The following is a 12345-nucleotide window of genomic DNA, read 5'->3' on the forward strand; positions in this document are numbered from 1 at the left end:
TTAGGTGCGATACCAAATATTGTTAATGAATAACAAAAACTTGATTTTCAAACTGATGACATTATTGATTTTTCATATTGGAATATTCCCAAAGTTTTAAGTAAAAATATTTACAAAAAGAAATGGTCAATAGCCTCATTTAGAAGTGAACATCATGTTAAAATTGTTGAAAAAACATATGCTCTTAGCAAAGAACATGAAATCTGTCAATTATTTTCTCCAAAACAAATTAAAAATCAAAGAAAAGATGGTCACAACTACATTCATATCGACTTAGTTCAGATAGCCGTAAAACCCTTAACACGTAGAGGCCTTAATACCTTTATTTTGTTATGTCTCCGAGATGGTAGATTTACTAACTTTAGTGATAACATACTTAGAATGATTAAGTTAAGCCTTTATAATGGACCTATTCATTTTTATTGTTTTCTAGATCTCACCATAAGCCTTTTAGATCCTCATATTCTGAAAGCACTCACTTTGAACATGAAAGCTTCAGGATATCAAGTTCTTGAAGGAACACAGCCCTTGGCCTTAATATACAGAATATATTACAAAGTCACTGGTACAAACATGAATTTTCAAGTTTTAACTAAGAGTCCTAGAGACCATACACTTTTAATCCAAACTAACCAAGAAAATGCAAACATTAAAGTTCTCAAAACCATTAGGTTGTTAGATATTAGTTTACCTTCAAATTAGTATTTGATTAATGAATGTAAGCTAGTAGCTATTCAAAACAGTCTAATTAATTTAGACAACATAGAACTATATATATATAAAGAGAGTATTCAAGGCCAACCCCAGCAAGAAAACCAGATATTTAAACCGACATGTCTGAAAAGCAGAAATCAAAACCCTACCCTACAAGACATGACTGTGGGGTACACTTGGATGCCCAAAAATCTTAAAAGCAAACTGTGAAATTACGAAAACATCACGGTCCAAAAACCACGTAAATCTTCAAACCAACTTTACCTCTTAAGAGAAACGACGTCGGATCACCTGGAAACATATGCGAAAAATGGTAGATTTGATGAGGACAAATTAGTCAGAACGGACATCAATCCGTCCCGAAGCTCAACAATCCGACTGGTGTCTGCACACAAAAACAAAAGCAATCTTTCGCTCTCTCTCTCTCTCTCTCTCTCTCTCCAGCTTTCTCACAAAAACAAAAGCAATCTTCCGCTCTCTCTCTCTGTCCAGCTTTCAAAACTACTTTCCCTTTCTTCCTCGCTCTCTCTCCTTTCTCTTTCTAAAGCTTCACAGGAATCAAACTCCAAAACCCTGAAAGCCAGAAGCCCGAATCCAGAAACCAATCTGAAAATCCTGAAAATTTGAGCTCCAAACCCAGCATTTTGCCCTCCTGCTTCCGCCGTTGAAAGAACCCATCTTTCTGTTTCTTCTGCTGGGTAGGAATAGCACCAGATGGGTAAGCAGAAAAAGCAAAAAAACCCAGAAAATTCTCCGAATTTCAAACCCAAAAAACCCAGCTTTTTTGCTTCGTTCTTAAACCACTGTTAAACCCTCTTTCCATTTTTGCTCTAATTTGAGAAACAGTTCCCAAAATGGCGATTCAAAAACCCTTTTCCAAAATCCAAATCTTCCTTTTTCTGATAGTTCTAGTCAATGTGGCTGTTTTCGTCACCTCCAAGTCGACAATCGAGCCCTGCTCGAATGCCGACTCGTGCAGCGCCTTGCTCGGGTACACCGTCTACACCGAGCAAAAGGTCTCGGAGGTCGCCTCCCTCTTCCAGATCGACCCAATTGCTCTCCTCACCGCCAATGCCATCGACATTTCGTACCCAGACGTCGAAAACCACATCCTCCCCTCCCAGCTCTTCCTCAAAGTCCCAATCACCTGCTCCTGCGTCGACGGGATTCGAAAATCGGTGTCTACCCACTACAAGACCCGGCCTTCCGACACTCTGGCCTCCATTGCCGATTCGGTGTACTCCGGCTTGGTCTCGGCGGACCAGATTCGGGAGGCCAATTCGATTTCGGATCCTTCGGTGCTCGACGTGGGGCAGACCCTTGTGGTGCCTCTGCCCTGCACGTGCTTCAATGGGACTGATAATTTACTGCCTGCTATGTACTTGTCTTACGTGGTGAGCCCGGAGGACACGCTAGCGGGGATCGCGGCGCGGTACTCGACTACACTGACCGATTTGATGAATGTGAATGCCATGGGGAGTACTGCTATTAAGGCTGCTGATATACTTGCAATCCCATTGCCAGGTAATCTGTAGTTTTACTTATTTAATCAAGTGTTTCGCAATTGGAAGCTAATTAATTACAATGTACTTCTATGTTGAAATTTGGTATGTTAATAGTTAGTGAGTGATTGTGTTGCTGGTTTCTAATTGCGCCGTTTTGTTCTTGGTTTCAGCTGCTGTACTTGTTATTGTTATAAGATACTTCATCGTAGAGAGTCGGAGTTCTTAAAGTTTGTGCATTTTGATGGGTTTTAATTAGTTCAACGTTCGGACTAATAACCATGTCATTTATGTTTGAGATTAGTTTACCGCCATAGCTTTACGGTTTCTGGGAATCCTTGAGGCCCTTATTATGGTTGGCTGTCTCACAGATTCGAATAAAGTTTTCATCTTTAAAGTATATCGTATACTTTTGTGTAAATGGACTTTTTTAGAATGATTAATAATCAAGACAACCATCACATAGTTTTTGTGTTTAAAACTTATCAAGTGGTTGGTTTGGTTCTCTCGCAAATCCAACTTGAGACGAAAGCCGCTAAAATATATTGGTGCGCTAGAAATATACTTCAGTATAATGAATAAGAAACCATTAGGTAATTGTGTAACAATTTCAGTTAAACAATTGACTACAAAGTTCTCAAAAATATTTTACCATATAAATTCCAAGACAGAAAATCTTCAACCTTTCCTTGAGAATACTCTGCTTCTTCATATATGACTTCTTTATGCAAGTAGTATGCTCAGGACGCAAACCAACCTTAAACATCACATTATCCTGACAAAAGAAAGTGAAAATGAATTTGGAAAAGAGTTTCTTTAAAGATATTGCTCAAAGAAGTCGTGAAATATGCACCTCTGCTTCCTTTGAGTGCTGGTAGTGCATCACATATGGAAATTGTTTTTCGTCTTTGAAACATGTCATGTATATTTTACTTATTGGCGAATGGTAACTAAGATTTTGTACTTGTTTCCTGTATATGTTTTAATTTTGTTTCTCCTGAGTGCAGCCTGTGGATCAAAATTTCCTAAATATGCCCAAGATTACGGCTTGATGGTGCCCAATGGTAGCTATGCCATTACAGCAAGTCACTGTTTGCAATGCAGTTGTGGGCCTGGGAGTCTCAAGTAATTGAGTTTGCTTCTATATCTACATGTTCTCCAACTTCTTCTGGAGGTTGAGTATTAATCACACAATCGTGTTATTTTCTACAGTTTGTACTGCCAGCCTGCTTCATTAGCAGTTTCATGTTCGAGCATGCAATGTAAGAACAGTAACCTCATGGTCGGGAATGTTACAGTTCAGCAGAGTGGTGGTGGTTGCAATGTCACTTCTTGTAACTATGGTGGTTTTGTGAATGGCAGCATCATCACAACGTATGGTTATCCTTTATGCTTTTACTTTTTCATTCTTATTATAGCTGTTTCAAAATGTAGTAATTCTGCTTTAATGTCAATCTGATTTCATCCTCCTCTGCAGATTGTCTTCATCTCTTCAGCCCCGTTGCCCAGGTAAATGTATAGATGCTATTATGTTTTTTGCTGCTTGGCTAATTAAAAGTAACAAAACTAAGAAATTGATTGCACTTGTAGGTTTCTGGATATCACATAAAATATGAATGTCTATGTGAAATTGGTTGTCTTATTTTCTTAAACCGAAGGAAGTTTTGCCCGTTTTATTTGTTAAAAATTGGTTTATGTTTTAATACTTTTCTTTATAGTACTGTAAAATTCTAATTTCAAATTATGGACTCGATTATTATCAAACAGTTACTAGTGTTATAAGGCATATAAGCAGATTGTATATTATTTTCTATTGAAAATAAGATCTTATTAGAAAATAGAAGATCAATCGCTTTTTGCATTGTGATTTCTTTAACTGAAAAAAAAAAGGCTTCATGGAGCCAGAAACCAGACTGATTAATTTGGTACTCAAGAACTCTATTTGAAAACGTGATGCAGGTCCACAGAAATTTCCACCACTTAAAGCCCCGCCGACCTCGGTAATCCATGACACAATGGTTGCACCTGCCTCTGCACCTGCACCCCAGTCAGATGGTTCGATTGGAGGGATACCCAAGTCGCCTTCAGTGTACCCCGGAGTGCATCCAGCAGGATTATCCCCAATAGGTGGCCCTGCTGGGAGTGCTTCTGATGCCTGCTCGTTGATCAATCCATTGGCCAATCTCCCAACCGCCGTTCTGCTACTTTTGTATGTCAAGTTGATGATGGTCATCTTATAATGATTTCGGTACCCTGTTCTTCATTGTTGCTTCAGCATTGGACCAGTCGGATTCTTGTATTTAACCTTTTACTTATTTGTAGCGTTTGAACTGGTTTGGTGGACGTGGCGAACCGTCATTGGGGTGTTTGAATAGTGATGGGTTTTGTTCTTCTCAACTGTCAGATTATGCACCGTGAGGTAGTGGCCGTTGCCATCTCTGTAATCTATTCTCGTTACCACTTTCTTGAGTCTCAGAGAGATAGTGTGGGCAGAGCCTTCCTCGTTAGTTCCTAGCATTTTGTTATCATCTCTATTCTCTAATTCTCTCCCTTATGCCCTCAACGCTGAATACATCACTTTGAAAGCATATTGTATCTCACCATACATTTAAACAAGAATTAAGCCAACTCAACTGGTTTTTTTTCTCATCAAGTTTTCACTTCTTGACTGTGTTCTTAAGCCATCTCAAATGGAGAGGGCTAAAAGTCTAAACGCCAAAAAATGATTTGATTTGCTCAAAAGCTCATTTCTAACTTATGATTGTGCTATAATTTTATGGAGCTTACTAGGTTATTATTTGGTCAAAGGGCTATCTGGCTGGTTAAATGTAGTCCCTCTCTTAGCCTTTTTTTTTTCGGAGACTTAGCTTCGTAGTTGCAATAATTAATTCAAATTAAACAGTTAGATTTGAAAATATCCAAATGTATAAAAAAAACAAAGTTTTATCACTCAAAATCATTTTGACAATATGGCAAATTTGTTCAATTTCTATCCACAACTCCGTCGAATATGAGCACCAGTTCATTTTCTGTCAAATACGAGCCCTAGGGCCCTCCGTCGAGGGCATTATCGACTCACAAAGGGGCATTATCGCTCAAAGCTTCGGCGCGAGGTTTTCTGGTGGTGGAAGAATGTTGGCACGTTGCACTAAAGTTGTTGCAGAGGCTGGAGAAATTTGTGATCAAATTGAGATGATAAATTGATCAAAGAAGGGTCAGAGAAGGGATTTACTCTTGATTGCAGGACGAGTTGTAACGAATGGCACTTGATTGTGTGTTTAAATGACACTTCATCGTCCTCCCAATCCTTGCCTGTAGCCGTTTTGAAAGCAGCAAGGAGTGATTGCCAACTTGATATGTCCATCGATAATGGAATCTCTCTCTCTCTGCAGTTGAGGACAAAAAGACGGGGTTTCATGCAAGTTGCACGATTGAAATCCCAGTCACCCACGACGGAACCTTGGCCGATGGTCTCGACCTAGAACACGGCTGCTAGAAGAGGCGGCGCTGGTTTCTTTCTCTGGCGACCACACCAAGCGATGTTGAGGTGTCTTTTGCCCAAATAGGCAGCCCACCTGTGTGTGACACCACCACAGCCCAGTCTCTAGGCTTGAGCTTTGCTCCACTTTCTTGTTTTCAAAAGTTCATTAATCTGATTATTGTGTGGGTCACTTTGCAGGTACAATTGGCTAGCAAATAAGAAGCTCCGAGCTGGAGTATACCAAGTTAGCAAAAGTTCATACCGTTCTCCTCCACCCTATGGTCCAAAGTTAGCTGGAGTATACACTGGTACAGAAAAAGGTCATAAACAACAGTTTTTCTTCCTATTCTTTAGAGCAAGTTCATTTAATCCACTCACTCATTGAACAGGGATAGATCTCATGAATAGTTGAATTGGCCAAATGCATCCATCTCTAAAACTAAATAGCCTAGTCAATTTTTATTAAAATATTATTAATTTTTATAATAAAATAATAATTTGATTTTTAATTTCTGACTTTATAATTTTTTTTTTATTAATTTCAGACATTTTATTTATTTTATAAAGTTTTTTGGCCAAAAAATCTGGACTGTTGATCTGAAAATCGAACGGTCCTCATTGTGCCACGTCAGTAGCCATTAATTTTAAATTTTAAATTTTTTTTACTGTTGAAATCCAACGGCCCAAAAAAATAGCCGTTGGAAATCCAACGGTCCTCATTGTCCATGTATCCACACGGAAGAACCCCATATTGCGCCTGTATAGTGGGCCCCACCTCTGCGATGCTGTTGGCCACTAGCGACCACGCGCTCGTGCTTTCCACATGCCTGGTGCAATAAAAAGGATATCAGGTGGCTGATGTCAGCCTAATGTCATGTAGGCCGGTCCTTGGCTCAGCACATTCTGGGCCGACCTAGAGACTGGCTTGGGCTGGGTGCCAGCCTATTAGGCTTGGCTGAAGCGTTTTTTTGGGGGTGCCCACTCAAATTTTGGACTTTAGGCCACCTACTGTCTTGGGCTGGACCTACTCTTAACGTGTCACATGAAAAGTTATGTGATACAACGAAAGTCCTATTTACATGAATTCTAAGAAAGTCCCCAATTCATCAATTCAACGAAAGTCCTGTTTGGCCTTTTGAATTTTGAGGGAGCATCACATGAAAAGTTCTTGCCAAAGGCCAAGGCAACTACATTTTGATTTGGCTTTTTAGCTAAACTAGTCATTGAGATTGTTACAACTCCTCACTTTGGCCCTTGAGATTTAAAATTGATATAACTAGTCCCTTAGTTAGTCCACCGTCAATCATTTTTGTCATTCCGTGAGAAATCTCCTTTAAATAGAAATAAAATGACAAAATTACCCTCAATTTTTGTCAAAATTATTTTGGCTCATTGTTTATTAAATTGAGGAGTATTTATTATTTATTTATTTTTGTCATTTTAGTCTTTATTTAAAAGTGATTTTTCACGGAAGGATTGATGATGGACAAATTTAGGAACCACTTCTATCAATTTCCAATATCAGAGATCACTTTAGCCAAAATACCTAACATTTTTACTAGAATAAGAAACACTTGTAAATGGCTAGTCAGTCAACTATTGTGTTTTCTAGTCTAATGATTACTTTCAAGACTAAAAAAATCGATACATTCTCACTTGCATCGTGGAAATTTGGGTTTTGTTGGTCACCTATGTTGGTCTGCATTTCTTTGTAGCGTGAATGAGACGAAGTGGAAAATGAACTGATTTGGACACAAACATGACTGGTTTGACGAGTTAGCATAGGTTACGTTTTTAAGTTTTTCACACGGCCAACGTGGCATGATTAGTTTGGACACAAACATCTTATCCCTGTTTCATTAATTCAATTAGTAAGTCAAGTCAATTCGCAGCCTCTTGGGAAGTGGAATTGAATTTCTAGAAGGAAGAGTAAGCCCTAGTTTTGTATTGAGGTGATTCTGAAAAAAAGTGAGTATAAAAAAAAGATGGGAGCTTTTTTGTGTTTGGTAAACATTCAACTTCAGCTTTTTTTTCACAGTTTTGGGTGAAAAAAAAAACAAAAAAACAAGAAGCTGCAAAACCCAGCTTTGAAAAACCAGCTTTCAATTAAGTTCCTCTGAGCAGCTCCGAATCCACCTCATGAAAGAACCAAGCATACAAGTACGAAATCCCAACGTTGTTAATCAAAAGTCCCACATCTAACCCTTCAATCGTCTCCTGAATGCGCTTGACGCCGTCTTCGAGGTCGCCGGTGAAGTCGACCACGACGGTCTTGATTTGGGTTTTGCCGTACTTGGCCAAGACAGCGTTCAAGACGTCCTGGAGTTTGTCCGGATTATGACCTACCAAGATCAGATTGAGCCCCTTCCGAGCCAGTTGGAAGGTGAAGGCCTTGCTAATGCCATCGATAGGTCTGGTGATGAGTGCCCAAGATCTGTACCTTTTTAGATTCTTGGCAGGTCTGAGGAAATTGACGTAGACCCATTGGAGGAAAGAAAGAGAGTTTGAGTAAAGAGAAAGAGCCGAGAGTGAAGAGTACATGAACCCAGAAAGGCTGAGCTTTGAGGTGCTCGAGTAAGCAGGAACCGATGTCTGTTTCTTGCTTTGGATCTGAATTCTTGAATTATGAGATTTGGGCCTTTGGAATTAGAGTGGGGAAGAGATGAGGGAGTGGTGTGAGGAAGAAGGGCATAGCAGGGAGTGAACAGTGGGATTAAATTTATAGAAGCGTCTGAAATTGGTAGAGAGGAAATGTTGGATGAAGTAGATGAGCGGATAACCACCCCAATTTATAGTTTACCAAACACTATAATACTGTTTTTTTTTTTAAAGCATTTTTACAAAAAAATTTACCAAACACTCTGCTGCTTATTCTCATAGCACAGCCCAGAAGCAGTTTTTTTTTCTTCAAAGCACAGTAATACCAAACTAGCCTTAAGTCAAGTCACAACCAAAGGGTTTTGGTCCATTAATGAATTTCCCCAATGCAATGTGGGTGCATTTGTTGCACCGAACCATCTCAGACTAGATTACTGAACTAAATTGGACTAACTTAGAATAGACTAAGCTGGACTAACTTAGTAAATGTTGTGTCAAACTAAGAAACTAGACTACACCTAATTTGAACATATTCCCATTTTGGATTATAGTGATGTGATATATTCTAACACACAAATTAAACCCTATAATATAGTATGTGTAAGTAGGGATCGTTCTAGGCCGGAGATTAGAAGAGATGTTAATCTACTCTAATTAAACTCTAAAACACTAAACTAGACTCAAAAATAGAAAATTAGACTTAGAAACACTCAACTAGACACTAAAAACTCAAAACACACTAAACAGACTCTAAACAGCGCAATGCTAGCAAATAGACTCAAAACAGACTCTAAGGAGTTATTTGGACGAATTTTAGACTAGTAAGACTCAAAACACTTAAAAACACAAGTTTGGACAGATTCTAACTAATTTGACCCAACAAAGTAAAGGGGGATTGGATTTTGGACGAAATTAAGGTAAAAACATACAGAATGTAAACTTAAACTAAGTTGCACGAAATTGGGGTGAATGAATGGGTGATAAGCTAGCTAGATGGTCCTTCTCCACACATGATGCACTTGCCTACAAATCGATTTCCAGTTGCTTTTCCAACAAACCATGAACCTCAACACCCCAGATTAACTGTAAACTGAAGGGAAAATATGAGATTTATGTGGGATTTCTATTGACTAGCATGCATATACAATTCAAAATTTATATACGAAAGCAACGGAAGCATGTCATACATTTTATCAAAACTATAGTCATGCAAATCCCCTTCAAGATGCAGAGGTTTATATAAGATGCATCAAAACAAAATTTATTGAAGAACAAAGTTTAGGAGTAGTTTTATACCTCTTGATTTAGATCTTAGACCAAGGATTGACCACCTCCAAGCTCTTTGCTCCTTGAACTCCTTGAGCCTAGCCTCCCTCCTTGCTTCCTCCAATTTGTAAAGTAAGTGCTCCTAGGTTCTCTTCAAGTTTCCAAAGATAAGAAAACCTCTAAAGATCCTCACCCACTTTGTAATGAGAAAGATGAAGGAATTAACCAAAGGGGTGATAAAATGATTAGCTAATTCCCCCTATGGTGGCCTGCCCTTTGTTGTTAGAGAGGGTTTGATATTCTTTTCTCTTTTGTGTTTTGAACAACCTAAACACCCTAACTCTACTTTCATTATAATGTTCCTTTTATTACATAAAGAAACAAGTCAACAATTGACCTTCTCTCTCCCTCTCTTTGGCCGGCCATATGTGTTTGGTTTGGGCTTTGGGCTTTTAATTATTTCAAGTCATCCAATGCTTGAATAAAAGCCCAATGGGCCTAATTAAACCCCGACGTTTCTTTAAGCCCAAAACGATCTTTATCGCTTTTATGATTTCTTTAGACTTTCTAAATTAATCAAAACACTTAATTAATCCAATTAATTATTTCCTTCATCCATTAGTTACTCACTACAAGAGTGTATTGGTGAACAATCTTTTAGGTTCTAATTAGCAAGGCAGTGAGGTGATTGGCACCAATCCAATTGATTATCCAATCACTTAGTGAATTAAAACTTACTTTTAATTCACCTTCCTTTTACTGACTACATTTAATCATCTAGAAGAACTCACAAGCCATGAGTGACATCTAATCATATATCATGGCTACCCAAGCTAATGTAGAAGTTATTCGGAGAACCTATTCAGTTGGAATTACAATGTAATTCGATCCTTCTCTAAAACAATACTCTCAATCACATTACTAAGGTATGGATTTATAATGTCAAACCCCTAATGTGATTATTCCTTCTTATACGATTCATTTGAGACGTATAGGAACGTTTTCCTTTATTACGCTCGATACTTCGGCCGAAGATTCCCGAATCATATCTTAGAGTATTCATCTTCTCTTATCGAGGATTAGAGATTCCTTGTTGCGCATTCACTTGCCTTTATGGCTAAGTGGCTTAACCCCAACGATGCCTTGGACACTCGCGAATGGAATGACTTTAACATAATCAAAGATTAAGTACTTAACCACAAGACAACGACGATGCCTCAGGTCAAAGGATTACTTACATTATTCCAACCATTAGAGTTACTTGCTTGACATGTGAGTAGACCTCCATGCAAGTACTCTCGTTCGATTGTGTTCAGTGAACTCATTCCCTTAATGAGCACCTACATGCTTGTCTTAGTGTCGCTACACGAATGGGATGAGACTTTCCATCCTTCCAATTGAAGCGGACATAGTATGTACCGGTCTATGGATTGTCAGTATCCCTCCGACAATCCTTATGACCACGAACCTTTTTGGACATGATGGTTATGAGAAGAAGGTCTCTGTAATCTAACATCATTAAGTTACTTCTTCCATCAATCCATTGTCCATGGATTCACTATTTAGGACATATTTTGTTCATTGAGATAGTCCTAATTAGTATCTTTGCCTTCCGATGTATAAGAGTCATATATACATCAATTCATTGTCCTGAAAGGTTTCTTCCAAAGATTGACTTTCAGGGCATATTTCCAACATGAACAGCACTAATTAACCCTCATATTTTCCTTAAGTCATTGAATTGGATGGAATACGCATCAGCAACCAAATTATTCTTCAATAGTTCCCTACATGAACATCATAATAAAGATACAATCAAAGATCATTAAGCTTTGTGAAAATCATAAGCATTGACAAGGCATTCGTAACTATGAACAGCATGATACTCTTGCCATGAATTTACTTAACACGATTGTGACTAGCAACCTCCACTACTTATGAATATAAGTTTATAACGATTAGGTGAAACTCCCTTATATTCTAGCATCAAATTCATGCATGCAAACTAAGTATGCATCCTTAATCAACATACAAGAATAAGTTATCAATCAAACAGTTAAGTAAATTGCAATCATGATTTATGAAATCACAACCGGAAGTAATCAATTCATATTGCAAATATAATCATGGTTTCAAAGTCTCCTTTAACTAAAACGAATTTAGTTCCTCATGTTTGCAAAACAAAGATAATTAAATTTAAACATTGAAAACAAAGAATAGAATACACCTAGAAACGCTCCAACAATCCAACGTCTTGAATGGCAAGCACATCTCCAGGTGGGTCCTCCTTCCTTTCTTGTTGTGGCACAATGGGGATTTTTTGAATTTAGGCTCTTGAGGTTTGGTGGATGGTGTGGTGATCTGATGGTAGAGGGTGGTGATTGAATTATGTGGCATAAACATATATTTATAGGCTTAGGTGCAGCACAAAAGTAGCTTAGGAAAAGGATTTTAACACTTCAAATCCATAAGGAAAAGGTCAGCTATATGGCAGAAACCAAAGAGGAAAAGGAGAGACAGGTGCGGCAGATTCCTAGGGGTAAAAGGTTACTTGTTTGCATGATTTTAGGACTCCTTAAATCAGATGGGAAGTGGTTTAATGTGATAAGGAATCCCCCTTGCAGCTGGAGATAAGGTAAGATAGGATTAGGATAAGATAAGATAAGATAAGGTTGGATAAGGTTTGGATAAGATAAGGTAATTTGGATAATGTTCCTTCTGTAGCTGATTCCTTATCTTCAATGCTTCCAAATTTGTTTCTCCAGATATTAAGCACATTCCTAG

The 12345-nt window shown here is 38.3% G+C and overlaps 2 protein-coding genes across 2 annotated transcripts; one reads left to right on the top strand and one right to left on the bottom strand.

Moving 5' to 3' along the window:
- Positions 1 to 1137: 1137 nt before the first annotated feature.
- LOC103953164 (lysM domain-containing GPI-anchored protein 1) lies at positions 1138 to 4676 on the top strand. Its single transcript, XM_009364897.3, has 5 exons — positions 1138 to 2238; positions 3224 to 3341; positions 3429 to 3590; positions 3694 to 3725; positions 4176 to 4676. The coding sequence occupies exons 1-5, from the start codon at positions 1569 to 1571 to the stop codon at positions 4454 to 4456; spliced, it is 1263 nt and encodes a 420-aa protein (XP_009363172.1). The 5' UTR covers positions 1138 to 1568; the 3' UTR covers positions 4457 to 4676.
- A 3127-nt stretch (positions 4677 to 7803) lies between these two features.
- Positions 7804 to 8238, bottom strand: LOC103953176 (very-long-chain 3-oxoacyl-CoA reductase 1-like). The gene has a single exon (XM_009364908.1). It carries the CDS (start codon positions 8236 to 8238, stop codon positions 7804 to 7806), a length of 435 nt encoding a protein of 144 aa, XP_009363183.1.
- Between the last annotated feature and the right edge of the window lie 4107 nt (positions 8239 to 12345).

The sequence above is a fragment of a genome, unplaced genomic scaffold, assembly GCF_019419815.1.
Source record: "Pyrus x bretschneideri cultivar Hongxiangsu unplaced genomic scaffold, Pyrus_bretschneideri_v1 Contig2, whole genome shotgun sequence".
Taxonomy (NCBI): Eukaryota; Viridiplantae; Streptophyta; class Magnoliopsida; order Rosales; family Rosaceae; genus Pyrus; species Pyrus x bretschneideri.